The sequence below is a fragment of the Mauremys mutica genome, chromosome 7 (assembly GCF_020497125.1).
Source record: "Mauremys mutica isolate MM-2020 ecotype Southern chromosome 7, ASM2049712v1, whole genome shotgun sequence".
NCBI classification, from domain to species: Eukaryota; Metazoa; Chordata; order Testudines; family Geoemydidae; genus Mauremys; species Mauremys mutica.
The window spans coordinates 54,182,435-54,198,639 of NC_059078.1; the positions used below are offsets into that span (position 1 = coordinate 54,182,435).

Sequence of the window (16,205 nt, forward strand, 5' to 3'; positions counted from 1 at the left end):
ACCTATATGCCGAATGCCCTGGGAGAGCTCACCGTAGAGAAGCTGGCGGGGGATTCTCTTGGCATCCATGCAGCTGACATGACCGGTCCAACGTAGCTGTGACTTCATGATCATCATTTCGATGCTTGTCATCTGGGCTCTCTCGAGGACCTCAAGATTGGGCACTTTGTCTTGCCAGCGGATCTTCATGATGTTGCGGAGGCAGCGCATGTGGAATGCTTCGAGCTGCTTGATGTGACGCCTATATAGTGTCCATGTTTCACACCTGTACAAAAGAGTGTGATGAAAGAACAGCAGCTCTGTACACAAGCAGTTTTGTTGACATCCGGATGTTGTGGTGGTTTAAAACTTTGACACGCAGATAGCCAAATGCCTGGCTTGCTTTGGATATTCGTGCATTGATCTCATTATCCAGTGATCCATCACTTGATATGACACTACCCAGGTATTTAAAGTTCTCCACTACTTTAAGCTGAGTGCCATCAATGGAGATACTTGGGACAGAAGCATTTGATCCAGGTACAGGTTGATGGAGAACTTCTGTCTTTCTGAGGCTGATAGTCCGAAGAGTTGCGAGGCCTCGGCAAACTTGTTGACAATGTGCTGAAGATCATTTTCAGTGTGAGCCATGAGGGCACAGTTGTCGGCAAAGAGTGCCTCAAGAAGGAGTTTCTGCACTGTCTTAGTCTTTGCATTCAGGCGACGGAGGTCAAAAAGTGAACCATCGTGCCGGTATTTCAAATATATACCTCGATCCAGATCTTTCATTGCATGGTAGAGGACGCATGCAAAGAACAGGTTAAATAAGACAGGAGCGAGAACACATCCTTGTTTCATGCTGTTGGTGATGTTGAAGGGGGCAGATGTGGCTCCATCAGACAACATTTCACCTGTCATGCTGTCATGAAAAAGGCGTATAATCTGGACAAATTTTCTTGGGCAGCCAAGTCATGTTAGAATAGTCCAAAGGGCTTCCCTGTTGACGGTATCAAACGCCTTTGTCAGATCTATGAAGACAGCATACAGGTGCATGTTCTGTTCAATGCACTTCTCTTGTATTTGTCTGACAGCAAACACCATGTTGACTCTGCTCCGGCCAGGTCGAAAACCACATTGACTTTCAGGTAGATTTGCCTCGGAAATACTGGCTATTAGGCAGTTCAAGATGATGCGGGCGATGATTTTCCCTCCAACGGAGAGGAGGGATATGCCTCTATAATTTCCACATTCTGCTTTGCTGCCTTTGTTCTTGAAAAGAGAGACAATAGTAGCGTCGCGGAGGTCCTGTGGTATGTTTTCATCCTCCCAGATGCTGATGATCACGCTGTGTAACGCTGCCGTGGTATCCCATGTGATAGTAACTACTTTGGAGTACTAATCAGACAACTCCATGGTAGAGAAGGAACTGAGGGGGATGTGGGACGTGTGCATTCAGGCAGACCCTAACGATGCTGCGAGACAGCAGTTGAGGGCATGTGTCCCAACCAGGCAGTGCTACCGAAGATCTCCAATCAACGGCGCCAGGACGCACCATCATCTGGAGTGGAGCACCCACAGGGACACTCGTCTGGAAGAACCTCAGTTACTACAAGGCAAGTAACTTTCTCTTACTTACCCTGTAGGTGCTCCACTACCCACCCTCCTCCCTTCTACTTCGGAGTTCTAATTTAGTCCTTTGTGGTAGAGAAGGAACTGGGGAGCGCGGGCCCACAGTGCTAGTTAATCACTGCAGCAGGTGTGAGACTGGGAGAGCGCACCCACAAGGATTTACATCTCAAAGAACCTCAGTTACTGCACAAAGTCTCATCTCTTCGGACCTCAGGGGGTTCTCAATGAGGTCCTTCATTCTCCATCACAGTTGGTAGTGTGACAAAGCTCCACGCCTGTATTGGTGGGTCCCGTGCTTCCTGGCAGATACAGTGGCCTCAGAAGCTCGCTAAGGCCCTCAGTATGACCTCCCTTTCCCAGTATGGCGGCAAAGGTTACAGCTTATTGAGCTATTTTCATCACAGGCTGATATGGGAAGTGGGAAGGTGGAATACTCACAGTCTCTATTGCTCCTTAGAGCTCCGTAGGCACCGTTTGATCTCCTGCCTGGACCAAAGTCTGTTTTCCCCTTTCAAAGGGATCTCTGTAGATCATATGGGGGGAAGGGAGGAACCTGGGCCCGCCCTCTACTCCGGGTTCCAGCCCAGGGACCCTAATGATAGCAGCTGTTAGCAGCTTCCCTCCTCCACTGATGCTGCTTTGATTCCCTGGGCCACTTCCCTGTGGTCCCCTTTTCCAAGCTTCACCCTTACCTCAGGGTTCAGTAATGCTTCCTCTCCTTCGGCTCCTTTCACCTGGGCTCCTCTCGAGAGAACTGGAAAGGAGAGCTTTTAAAGCAGTATAAGTGGGACCTTAATTGGTTCCAGCTGTCTCCATTAGCCTAACAGCTTTAACTGACCCTTTATCAGTTAATTGAGGTCAGGTGCCAGCATTAGCCTAATGACCTTAACTGGTTAAATTGGTATCAGGTGTCTTGATTGGCCTGGAGAAGCCCTTGTTTGGCTATCCAGGGAACAGGGACCTGCTCATTCTGAAGCTGATATACCTGCCCTCCACTACCCTCTTATATCCTTCTGGTCTGAGTCCGTCACAGTAGGTGTACCATGGGGCTTCGGGGTAGAACCAGATAAACCATTGTGATGGGCCATCTTCGTGGCCCAGTTCTGGGAGGGTTGTGGATTGCGGTCGGGTTTTCCCACGGTCAGGAGGGCCTTGGCGGCTAAGAAGTCCTCCATGAGGCCGACGGCCACCTTCAGGGTGGTGAGCCGGTGCCACAGGACCCATGCCCTCCCTCAGGGTGGGAGGATGTGTATGAATTGTTCGACCGCCACCTGCTTGGCAAGTTCGGTGTCCGTGTGCCGATTTGGTTGGAGCCATCGCCAGCAGACATCCATAAGCTCCTGGGCTATGATGCCAGGTTGCGCCCCCGGCAGATATGTCTTTCCCCAAAATCTATGCTGACAGTTTTTGGAGGGTGATGTCCAGAGCGTCCAAGATAGTGATCTTGACTGCTGTATAGTCACGGGCCTCCTCATAAGGAAGACTCTGATAGGCAGCCTGGGCAGCTCCTGTCAGATATGGGGCCAAGAGCATGTCCCATTGTTCCAGGGCCCACCCAGCTGCCAAGGCAACTCTCTCAAAAGTAATCAAAAACTCTTCAGAGTCATCTCCCGGACCCATTTTTGTGAGGTGTAGTGGCAGCATGGGGGCCGCCGGGGCTGCTGCTCCTCCAGGGCCAGGAGAGTTGGGTGGCAGGGCGGACAGTTGTTGAAAACATTGCCTCTGCTGGTCCTGCTGCTGGGCCCCCAACTTCCGGAGCAGCTGCTGCTGCTGGGTCCCCAGCTTCTGAAGTAGTTGCTGCTATTGCTGTTGGATTTTGGCCCCCATTTAATCAATTGCTTGAGCTCTATGGCTGCACTCGGGCGGGTTGTTGTCTAAGCACAAGGGCAGTCCCCCCCTCTGTTTCAGGGGGCGGGTGATGCCCGAATTCTCCACCATGTGTAAGGCGGTCATGGCTCTCTACCCATCCGTCAAGGAATGAGGCCATGCCCCCTAGCTACAGTGACCCATATTTAGTTTAATCTGAGCTGAGGTTCCTGGAATTCTTAGCCCTGAAAAAAATAACTGTTTTTCAAAAAATTCCTAGCCTGTTTTCCCCCCTGCAGAGCTAGAGATCAAACTATTGCTGTGATGTGAGTGAAAATGGTCTCAGTCTGTCGGTGTTTACCCAGGGTAGCGCATGGCATCCACTAAATCTTTGGGGGACCCGAATTGTGAATGGCATTTAAGACCATGTTCACTTCTTCCCTTGCCGATCTGGAAGGATTACAATGTGCTTGCACTAGGGCAGTCAAGCAATTAAAAAAATTAATCACAATTAATTACACAATTAATCGCGCTGTTAAACAATAATAGAATACCATTTATTTAAATATGTTTTGATTTCTACATTTTCAAGTATATTGATTTTAGTTACAACACAGAACACAAAGTATACCATGCTCACTTAATATTTATTTATTTATTACACATATTTGCACTGTAAAAAACAAATAGTATTTTTCAATGCACCTCATACAAGTCCTATATAATTATGTACAAAAAAAAATGCATTCAAAAATAAAACAATGTAAAACTTTAGAGCCTACAAGTCCACTCAGTCCTACTGCAGCCAATTACTCCTACTGCAGCCACAAACAAATTTGGTTACAATTTGCAGGAGATATAATGGTGCCTGCTTCTTGTGTACAGTGTCACCTGAAAGTGAGAACAGGCGTTCGCATGGCACTGTTGTAGCTGGGGTCACAAGATATTTATGAGCCAGATGTGCTAATGATTCATATGTCCCTTCATCTTCAACCACCATTCCAGGGGACATTCCATGCTGATGACAGGTTCTGCTCGATAACGATCAAAAGCGAAGCGGACCGATGCATGCTCATTTTCATAATCTGCCGCCAGCAGAAGGTTGATTTTCTTTTTTGGTGGTTTGGGTTCTGTAGTTTCCACATTGGAGTGTTGCTCTTTTAAGACTTCTGAAAGCATGCTCCACATCTCGTCCCTCTCAGATTTTGGAAGGCACTTCAGATTCTTAAACCTTGAGTTGAGTGCTGTAGCTATCTTTAGAAATCTCACGTTGATACCTTCTTTGCATTTTGTTAAATATACTGTGAAAGTGTTCTTAAAAGTGGAGGACAGACTACAGTTAGTAGTTCTGCAATTTCACATTTGAGTTCCTTCAGAACTCTTGGGTGAATAACATCTAGTCCTGGTGACTTATTGCTGTTTAATTTATCAATTTGTGCCAAAACCTCCTCTAATGATACCTCAATCTGAGACAGTTCCTCAGATCTGTCCCCTAAAAAGAATGGCTCAGGTTTGGGAATCTCCCTCACATCTTTTACTTTGATTCTTTTACTTTGTTGTTTAGCCACTGTGGCTCTTTTTTGGTTCTCTTACTATGTTTTTTAATTTGAGGTATACATTTAAGTTGAGCCTCTATTATAGTGTCTTTAAAAAGTTTCCACGCAACTTGGAGAGATTTCACTTTTGGCACTGTACCCTTTAATTTCTGTTTAACTAACCTCATTTTTGTATAGTTCCCCTTTCTGAAATTAAATGGTACAGTGTTGGGCCACTGTGGTGTTTTTCATGCCACAGGAATATTAAATTTAATTATATTATGATCACTATTACCAAGCAGTCCAGCTATGGTCACCTCTTGGACCAGATCCTGTGCTCCACTTAGGACTAAATCAAGAATTGCCTCTCCTCTGGTGGGTTGCAGGACCAGCTTCTCCAAGAAGCAGTCATTTAAGGTGTCAAGAAACTTTCTCTCTGCATCCCATCCTGAGGTGACATGTACCCAGTGTGACGGGTTGGATCACAGAAACCCTCTTGGGAGCTGCCACCTGATGTGCCAAGGCTACTTCTACCCCTGCTTTCCCTGCCAGCTCAAGACTCTAGCACCCTGTCTTGCTGAGCCAGACCCACCCGTCTGCTCCAACAGAGATCCAAGGTCTGAATTACTTACCCCAAAGCTGCAGGTTTACCTGAAAGCAGCTAACAGAAGTGTTCTTGTCTTTATCACTCAGACATAGGCGACAGGTTTGTATAATTTTTGGTGGGGCCCAAAATGGTGGTGCCCCCCCGCTCCCACCCTGTAAGCCAATATAAAATGAAGCTACAACGCGTCAGTGCCACAAGATTACAAGGGTCAATTAAAAGTGGAAAGTCAGAAGCAGCACTTGCCTACTTCAATATACAGTATTATATTTTGTTGCACCTGTTGTGATGAAGTGGGAATGTTCTTAATATTTTCTCTGAATACTGTGTGGGTGCCTCAGTTTCCCCTGCAAGATGCCAACTGAAGGTGTCGGGGACAAAGAGATCAGGTGGCCTCCCTGTCCGGAAGAGACACAGAGGCCAGAGGGAGTGTCAGTTTGGAGCTGGCTGGGGAAATGGGGAGAGATCCAGAACTTGGTTCTGGGCTCCCCAGCCCCCAAGATGGACCTGACAGAGGGGTTCTGTTTTCTGTACCAACAAGCTCTGTTTAAACTGTGTTCCCGTCATCTAATAAACCTTCTGTTTTGCTGTCTGGCTGAGAGTCACATCTGACTGCGGAGTTGGGGTGCAGGGACCTCTGGTTGCCCCAGGACCAGCCTGGGCAGACTCGCTGTGGAAAGTGCATGATGTGGAAGGGCATGCTGAATGCTCCGAGGTCAGACCCAGGAAGGTGTAAGCTTCTTGCCCTGGAGACAGTATGCTCCAAGAGAGGAGGCTCCCCCAGAGTCCTGACTGGCTTTGTATGGAGTTGTTCCAAAGCATCACAGCATCCCCTTCCACACCGTGCACTTCCCAGAAGTCCGCACAGGCACTGACACTCCCTCCTCCGGCCTTTGTCTCTTTTCCAGGCATTAGGAGGCCACCCGATCTCTCTGTTCTCCAACACCTTCAGTTGGCACCTTGCAGGGGAAACTGATTTGGGAGAAATGAAGTAAAAGCTGCCCAAACCGAGCTTGAGCACTCCTGAATTTTGAGGTGTTCAAATCTGGAAGGCAGGTGCTGGGGGTGGGAGAGGGCTGTGGGCCCCATGGGGAAGCATGGCAGCAACTGTCTGGAGCTGCACGGAGCCAGACACGCTGGTCTGAGTGGCACAGTAAGCGGTTTGGGGGTTGGAGAAGAGGTAGGGGGTTCCAGGGGGCAGTCAAGGGACAAGGAGCAGGGGGGGTTGGATGGGGCAGAGATTCGGAGGGGCAGTCAGGGGACAGGCAGCAATTGGATAGGCATGGGAGTCCAGGAGGTTTATCAGGGGACAGGTAGGAGGGTCCTGGGGGGAAGTTGGGTGGGGTCTCGGGAGGGGGCAGCTGGTGACAAGGAGAAGGGAGGCTTAGATAGGGGGCAATCAGCGGCCAGGGGCTGGGATTCAAAGGGCTCTGGGCTGCTGGCAGCCGCGGGGAGCCCAGAGCCCTTTAAATCCCAGCCCTGGCCGGAGTCAGAGGGCTCTGGGCTGCCTGCAACCGCGGGGAGCCCAGAGCCTTTTAAATCCCAGCCGCGGCGGGGAGTCAGAGGGCTCTGGGCTGCCGGCAGCTGCGGGGAGCCCAGAGCCCTCTGACTCCCGGCCGCGGCTGGGATTTAAAGGGCTCTGGGCTCCCCGCCGCAGCGGGCAGCCCAGAGCCCTCTGACTCCCGGCCGCGGCTGGGATTTAAAGGGCTCTGGGCTCCCCGCCGCAGCGGGCAGCCCAGAGCCCTCTGACTCCCGGCCGCGGCTGGGATTTAAAAGGCTCTGGGCTCCGCACGGTTGCAGGCAGCCCAGAGCTCTCTGACTCCCGGCCGCGGCTGGGATTTAAAAGGCTCTGGGCTGGCGGCGGCTGCCTGCAGCCCAGAACAGGGGTGAAACCTAGCTCCAAATATTGCTGGAGCAGAGCCCCTGACTGTGAATATTCCTGGGGCTAAAGCCCCAGGAGCCCATATAAGTTGGCGCCCATGCACTCAGATGCCCAACTCCCAATGGGGTCTAAATCAAATAAATCCGTTTTACCCTGTATAAAGCTTATACAGAGTAAATTCATAAACTGTTAGCCCTCTATAACACTGGTAGAGAGAGATGCACAGTTGTTTGCTCCCCCAGGTATTAATACATACTCTGAGTTAACTAATAAGTAAAAAGTGATTTTATTAAATACAGAAAGTAGGATTTAAGTGGTTCCAAGTAGTAACAGACAGAACAAAGTAAGTCACCAAGCAAAATAAAATAAAATGCGCAAATCTAGGTCTAATCAAACTGAATACAGATAAGATCCTCACCAGTTCCAGAATGCTCCCTTTTACAGGCTAATCTCCTTTTAGCCTGGGTCCAGCAATCACTCACACCCCTTGCAGTCATTGTCCTTTGTTCCAATTTCTTTCAGGTATCCGGGCGGAGGAGGGGGGAGAGGCTCTTTCTTTAGCCAGCTGAAGACAAAATGGAGGGGTCTCCCAGGGGTTTAAATAGACTTTCTCTTGTGGGTGGAGACCCCCTCCTCACTCCTATGCAAAGTCCAGCTCCAAGATGGAGTTTGAGTCACCTGGGCAAGTCACATGCCCATACATGACTCAGTTTTTACAGGTAGCATCCATTGTTTACATGCTACCTTGAATGTCCTCGAGTAGACTGCTTATGTGGATTGGAGCATTCCAAGATCCATTGTCCTTTAAGTGTTTCTTGATTAGGTACTTAATTTCAATATTCCTTTCTCCAGGAACTGACCAAATGCTCTACTGAGGTTATTTAGAAATCAAGCCAGTACACAGACAACATTCATAACGTCGAATACAAAAATGATACATGCATGCAAATAGGATTAATACATTCAGTAGATCGGGGTAGGCAGCCTATGGCACGCGTGCCGAAAGCGGCACGCGAGCTGATTTTCAGTGGCACTCTCACTGCCCGGGTCCTGGCCACCAGTCCGGAGGGCTCTGCATTTTAATTTAGTTTTAAATGAAGCTTCTTAAACATTTTAAAAACCTTATTTACTTTACATACAACAATAGTTTAGTTTTATATTATAGACTTCTAGAAAGAGACCTTCTAAAAACGTTAAAATGTATTACTGGCATGCGAAACCGTAAATTAGAGTGAATAAATGAAGACTCGGCACACCGCTTCTGAAAGGTTGCCTACCCCTGCAGTAGATCATAACCTTTACGGAGATATGTTACATGGCATATGTAGCATAAAACACATTCTAAGCATATTTCCATAGAGCCTTATGGGAGATACCGTCACACCCAGTCAATATGGGGATAATTGAAATCACCCATTATTATTATTGAGTTTTTTATTTTAATAGCCTTTCTAATCTCCCTAAGCATTTCACAGTCACTATCACCATCCTGGTCAGGTGGTCGGTAATATATCCCTACTGCTATATTCTTCTTATTAGAGCATTGAATTTCTATCCATAGAGAGTCTATGGTACAGTTTGATTCATTTATGATTTTTACTTCATTTGATTCTGCACTCTTTCACATATAATGCCACTCCCCCACCAGCACAACCTGTTCTGTCCTTCTGATATATTTTGTACCCTGGCATTACCGTATCCCATTGATTATCCTCATTCCACCAAGTTTCTGTGATGCCTATTATATTAATTTCCTCATTTAATACAAGGCACTTTCACGCATTTTATTATTTAGACTTCTAGCATTGGTATATAAGCACTATAAAAACTTGTCTCTTTTTAGCTGTCTGCCATTGCACGATGTAATTGAATGGGACTCTTTTTTATTTGACTGTTTCTGATCAGACCCTGCCTGTATTTTATCATTTTCCATCCTCTGGTCCTCACTAGGACATAGAGATTCTCTATTAATAGATCTTCCCCTAAGGGATGTCTGAACCATGTGCTCCTCCGCACCTGTCGGCTTTCCCCCAGCCCTTAGTTTAAAAACTGCTCTACGACCTTTTTAATGTTAAGTACCAGCAATCTGGTTCCATATTGGTTTAGGTGAAGCCCATCCTTCCTGTATAGCCTCCCCCTTTCCCAAAAGTTTCCCCAGTTCCTAATAAATCTAAACCTTTCCTCTTTACACCATCGTCTCATTCAGGCATTGAGACCCCGCAGTTCTGCCTGTCTAATTGGCCCTGCGCGTGGAACTGGGAGCATTTCAGAGAATGCTACCATGGAGGTCCTGGACTTCAATCTCTTACCTAACAGCCTAAATTTGGCCTCCAGGATCTCTCCTATCCTTCCCTATGTCATTGGTACCTACATGTACCACTATCATATGCCTACTAAGGAATCTATTTGTCAAAAAACATTTCCTGAATCTTTTTTGTCTGTATTGTTACAGACATATGTGCTGACAAGTATTTTGAAATAAATGACCAAAAATAATTGAAACTGGTGTGATTATATTGTGTTATTTTGACAAACAAAATATGCAGAATTTTGCAGAATTTTAAAATGTGCGCAGAATTTTTTATTTTTTGTTGCAGAATTTTTAAATTTTTGACACAGAATTCCCCCAGGAGTACTACTATGCAGCATTGCATTATAGAATTGTGTACATGATATAATTAGCAGGGCACGGGGTTTCATTACAAAGACTGTTGTCAGTAATAAGCTGAGGTACCAGAGCAGTCTATGCATTTATTATCTGCATGTACTCCAGGTAAAGTGAGTGTGGTCAGTGTCAAGTGTAGCTGTCCTTAATGGTAGATGCAGTGGTTTTTGTAGCAGTGTTGATCCCAGGATGTTAGAGAGACAAGGTGGATAAGGTAATACCTTTTATTTCACAGAAGTTGGTCCAATAAAAGATATTACCTCACCCACTTTGTCTCTCTGAATGGTGGAGGCAGTATTTAGCTCTGCTTGGTAGAGGTGTGTTTGGGAGATCTGTGGATTAGTTTGAGGTGTGTGATGGAGCTGTCTTTGTGATATGATTAGATGTATGTTTTTCACCCTTTAATGCGTGTGAGGAAAGGGAAAAGGTGCATGTGGTATGCCACATATCTATGGAGAATTTGTGTACACTATGTCCATAGCTGGGCATGAGGCTTTCAATAGAACAGGTACAGTCAGCAGTAAGGTGGAATATGACAGGATTCCAACAGTTTAATGATAGTTTAGTGATGATGTATGTAGAGATGGTATCTTGTGAGCAAATGTAAGGGAATTTTAAGAAGTTGTGAAGTGGTTCTTAAATCTGTACATGTTATATTCTTTCTGGGGACTACAGTAAGTTCGAGTCTATGCTTTTTTGTCCTTTAATAGTGTAAGATGGAATCCAGTGGGTAAGAGTGAATGGGTTGTAAAAGGAGGTGAACTGTGAGCTTGGAAGAATAAAGGTATGTGTGTTCATAGATTCCAAGGCCAGAAGGTACCATGGTGATCATCTAGTCTGACCTGTATAACACAGACCAGAGAACTTCCCAAAATAATTCCTAGAGCAGATCTTCTAGAAAAAACAGCCAATCTAGATTTAAAAATTGTGAAGTCACCCCTTAACCTTCTCTTTATTACGCTAAATAGATTGATCTCCTTGAGTCTCTCAGTATAACGATGTTTTCTAATCCTTTAATGCTTCCTGTGGTTCTTCTCCTCTCCAATTTATCAACATTCTTCTTGAATGGTGGGCAACAGAACTTAATACATTATTCCATCATCGTTCATACCAGTGCCAAATAACCTTTTGGCAATAGCATCACACTGGGAGGTCATGCTCAGCTGATTATCCACCAGGCCCCCCAAATCTTTTTCAGAGCCACTGCTTCCCAGGGTAGAGTTCCCCGTTCTGTAAGTACAGCCTACATTCTTTGTTCCTAGATGTATACATTTACATTTTGCTATATTAAAACACATATTGTTTTCTTTTGCTCAGCTTACCAAGTGATCCAGATCACTCTGTGTCAGTGGCCTGTACTCGTCATTATTTACCACTCCCCCAATTTTTGTGTCATCTGCAAACTTGGTCAGTAATGATTTTACGTTTTTTTCAAAGTTATAAATAAAAATGTTAAATAGAGAAGGGCCAAGAACCAATCTCTGCAGGACCCAGCTAGAAAAACACCTGTTTGGTGATTATTCTCCACTTACAATAGATTTTGAGACACATCAGTTTGGCAGCTTTTAATCCATTTAATATGTGCCATGTTAATTTTATATATTTTTAGGTTTTTAATCAAAATATCATATGGTACCAACTCAGTGCCTTACAGAAGTCTAAGGATATTACATCAGCACTATTACCTTAAACTTAAAATTACCAAAAAATATTTCAAATTAGTTTGACAGGATCTATTTTCCATAAACCCATGCTGAATAGCATTAATTATATTACCCTCTTTTAATTCTTTATTAATCAAATCCCATACCAGCTGCTCCATTATTGGGCCTGGGATCAATGTGAGACTTACTGGCCTGGGTCATCTCATTGACCTTTTTCAAACATTGGCACAATATTAGCTTTCTTCCAGTCTTCCAGTGTTCTTATTGAAAATGAACATTAATGAGGTATATTGGGACGCAGCTGAACAAGGACAGAGTTAAGGTTGAATGGACAACTTTAGCTCTGCATTTCTTGGTTTTCAGAAGTTTAAGTTTTGCTCCGCTCACCATTCTGCAGGGGGACGACGTGCCAAGCAGCCATAACTCTGCATTAATGTATTTTGCCATTGAATGTAGATATTTGTCCTGGCGGGTCTTATGCCAGGCCTTGCTTCCATCTTATTTAGTTGTTTAGATGCTAAACAGATTATAAACACTGCCAACTTTCAGTTGGGTAAAGTTGTTAAGAACTTTTAGCAGTACTCAGGACTCAGACCTGCTCTGGATGAGTTGCAGTGGTTCAGTGCACCTAAGTGACTACCCCACTGCTGTTGCGTAACAAATAGTTTGCCCAATCCTGCTGGCCTCTTGAGTTTTCAGACTACTCAGGAGATAAGCACCCCAGCCAGAGCACAAACAGTTGCCCATCAATCTTTAATGGGCTCTTGTTTTTTTTCTCTCCAGGCAGACATTTCCAGTTTTCTTCCAAGTGATGATGGCTCAGCTGGAGAATTCAGTGAGAAGCATTTCTGCTGGGAAACCATCGGACTCAAGTGAGGTAGGCCAGCAAATGCATCTGAGATCTCCAGCAGGGATTTACAAAACCCAAGCCAGGAAACTGCAGGAAAATGCTACAGTAGTAGCAGCTTAATAATAATGTGCTGGCAGGCAGCCAAAACGCTGACACCCAAAATAACCTTTTGAGTATGGCAGTCTGCCAAACTGCCCATTAGCTAGCTGGCACCCTGGCCAAATTCCCCATTAATCCAGCAACAAAGAATGTAGGCCATACTTACAGGGTAGGGGACTATATACTGGGAAGCAGTGACTCTGAAAAGAATTTAGGGGTTGTGGTGGATAAGCAGTTGAACATGAGGTCCACTGTGAGCTAATGTAATCCTAGGATGCAGAAATAGGGGAATTGTGAGTAGGAGTAGAGAGGTTATTTTACCTTTCTTTTTGATATTGGTGCAAACCATTGCTGGAATACTGCATCCAGTTCTGCTACCCACAGTTCAATAATGTTGTTGATAAATTGGAGAGGATTCAGAGAAGAGTCACAAGAATGATTAAAGGGTTAGAAAACCTGCCTTATTGTGGTAGATTCAAGGAGCTCAATATATTTAGCGTAACAAAGAGAAGGCTAAGGGGTAACTGCATTACAATCCATAAGTATGTACATGGGGAAACAAATATTTAATAATGGGCTCTGCAATCAGTCAGAGAAAGATATAACACAATCCAATGGCTGGAAGTTGAAACTAGACAAATTCAGACTTGAAATAAGGCATAAATTTTTAAGTGAGAGTAATTAACCATGGAATTTATATAATAATTTTTAAATCTAGATTGACTGTTTTTCTGAAATATCTGCTCTAGGAATTATTTTTGGGGCAGTTCTCTGGTCAGTATTATACAGGAGGTCAGACTGGATAATCACAGTGTCCCTTCTGGCCTCGGAATCTTTGAAAACATGCATTGCCAGAAAACAGGACTAAACTTAGTAAAATTAAGTGGAATAGGTAGGTCCTGCACCCACCTAGGAGTAAGAAGGAATTATTGAATAGGGAGCATCTGTTCTGATCAAGCACCGGTAGGTGGATTGTACATGATTAATTCCCAGTGATTTTATGGGCAGAGCTTGCTTCTTTCCAGACATTGTTTTCTGTGTTTTCATGGGCAACAAACTTAACTAGCAGTTCTAGCAAATGGCGTGAGGGAGGGTTGTGTTTTGTGTCTGAATGGCCATGTGGCTGAATGTGTGACTGTGGACTCTGCTCGTGAGCGGGAAAGTGGTTTCTCTCCAGCTGTTTCCAGGGTGAATGGAAAGATACATTTATCATATGGAGAGAGTATAAATCTGGCAGGTGATGAAAGGTGGAATTGCTACTGAATGATTTTGACTTTCACGGGTAAATGTTTGTGGAGTCTTTTAAGAAGTAGGATCTCAAATACTGTTTCTTTCCCCTTTCCCCTTTGCACAGCAGTGATGCCTTGGGCTCTGGCAGGATCTGGGCTCTTTACCATCTCTCTGCAGGCACAGTGGGTACTGTAGTAGCACCCAGTAATATGAAGGGAAATGCAATGACTGTGTGGATAACGGGACTGGATTACTGTGTTGTCACTTCCCAGGTACAGCTAGAGAAGCTGCTGCACTGGAACATGGCTGTGCGGGATTTCCATATTCTTGTTAACTTGGTCAAGGTAAGCACATTCATCTTTCCTTCCTTTCACCTTCCCAGCAGAGTCCCACCCATCCATGCCTGAGCATGCAAGGAAAACAATGTGACTTACACTATGTTGGAGAAGTGGTCTGTGATCATATAATCAGAGCCAACTGCAATGTGTATTTATGGGGTGGCACATTCAACCTTCACTTTGGGACGTCCTCACTCTTGTAGCCTTAGCATTCAAGTAGCATAGTTTTTTGTATGGACAAATAATACAGACAAAGGCAGGAGGAAGCAGAGAGGCCCTGGAGGACAGGAACACAGGAATTATCCAACTGTATCAGACTCCTTGTCCAGTCAGTGCAGTCTCCTATCTCGAACAGAGGCCAGTGCCAGCTGCTTCAGAGGCAGATCCAGAAACCTGCAGTAGGCAATTCTAGGATAACCTGACCCCAGGGACACTTCCTGCTAATTGTTACAGTTCAGGAGAATTGCACCTGTATTCCTCCTCCGTGGTCCAGCAAGGGCAATCATTTTTAGGCTCCTGTCTCCTCAACTGTCACCTTTCTTGGGCTGAGACCCACATCTCTCTCCATCCTGACTGGGGCTTTTCAGGCTGCACAGATCCCTGCCTACACTGTGAATTCGTCAGCAAACCAGACTGCCTAAACTGGACAGATCTGCACTTTGCTTTCTCCTCAGAGGCTATAAACAGTGCCCGCAGTTATAAGGGCACTGCCCAGTTCTTTCTAAACAAGCAAATTTATTCTTAAAGTGAAAGTATTAGAGAGAAAACAAAAGTCTTCCAATCCTGTGACACTTTCTTAGAGTGTCCACTGTGAAGATCACTGTGCTACCCACCTATTTCAGCGAGAGAGAGACTTGCTGGTGTGCCAGTTCACCACCCAGATAACTCCTCAGGACTTTGCCAGCCCTCACTTTGCCTTATACTAACACTCTGTAGTATCCAACCCCAGTCACTGGACACTCTCAGTAATTACCAGGTAAGTTGTCCCCAAACAGACAGTGAACACATAGCTAGAAGGTTACAATTCAGGATCAGGTCCTTTATAGCAACAGAGCACTGTAATCAATCTATGGTGAAAACAAATATAAATTTATTAACAAAGAACAGATTCAAATAAGTATTAAGAATAATGGAAACAGAAATGGTTATAAATAAAATAAGAGAATGACATGCTTTCTGGAGACTAAAACTTACCAAGTTACAACCTTGACTAAAGCATTTTATCACCCACAAAGTCTTTCTACAGAGCTTGCTGGTTTTCAGTCAATCCAGGATCCATTCTTTCATGAATCACCCCACTCCTCTAAGGGTGGTCCGCAGTGAAATGGATAACAGGATCTTGTCTTTGCACCCCCTATTATAGTCCAGTAGACTTTTGAAAGGCATTCCTGTAGTTTGTTCTTCAGTGTGGTGCCATCTTGAGTTCATATCCCGCCACAACCTGTTTTTCCTGTTGACTGTACATGAAAATGTAGCTCCCGTTGTTTTTGCACACACTGCTTAATTTTAGGGCTGTTGATTAATCACAGTTAATTAAAAAAAAAAAGATTAATTGCAATGAATCACACTGTTAAATAATAGAATACCAATTGAAATTTATTAAATATTTTGGATGTTTTTCTACATTTTTATATAGATTGTATTCTGTGTTGTAATTGAAATAAAAGTGTATATTATTTTTAATTACAAGTATTTGCGCTGTAAAAATAATAAACAAAAGAAATAGTATTTTTCAATTCACCTCATACAAGTACTGTAGTGCAATCTCTTTGTCATGAAAGTGCAAGTTACAATTGTAGATTTTTTTTGTTGTTGTTACATCACCTTGATCACACCTTGATTGATCGGTCCTTTAGCCCTCATATAGATTGTGTCGATGAAAACACGTCTTCCATTCTTCTCGTATCCTGGCCTTCCTTTTCCA

At 44.7% G+C, this 16,205-nt stretch overlaps 1 protein-coding gene across 4 annotated transcripts in view; it reads left to right on the forward strand.

Moving 5' to 3' along the window:
* The window catches only part of FANCD2 (FA complementation group D2), a 199,405-nt gene that overhangs the window by 151,904 nt on the left and 31,296 nt on the right, over nt 1-16,205 (forward strand). For all 4 annotated transcript variants that reach the window (XM_045023931.1, XM_045023930.1, XM_045023928.1 and 1 more), the window contains 2 exons: nt 12,548-12,641; nt 14,216-14,287. In XM_045023931.1, coding sequence (XP_044879866.1) covers nt 12,548-12,641; nt 14,216-14,287 — 166 coding nt within the window. The remainder of the gene's footprint in view (nt 1-12,547; nt 12,642-14,215; nt 14,288-16,205) is intronic.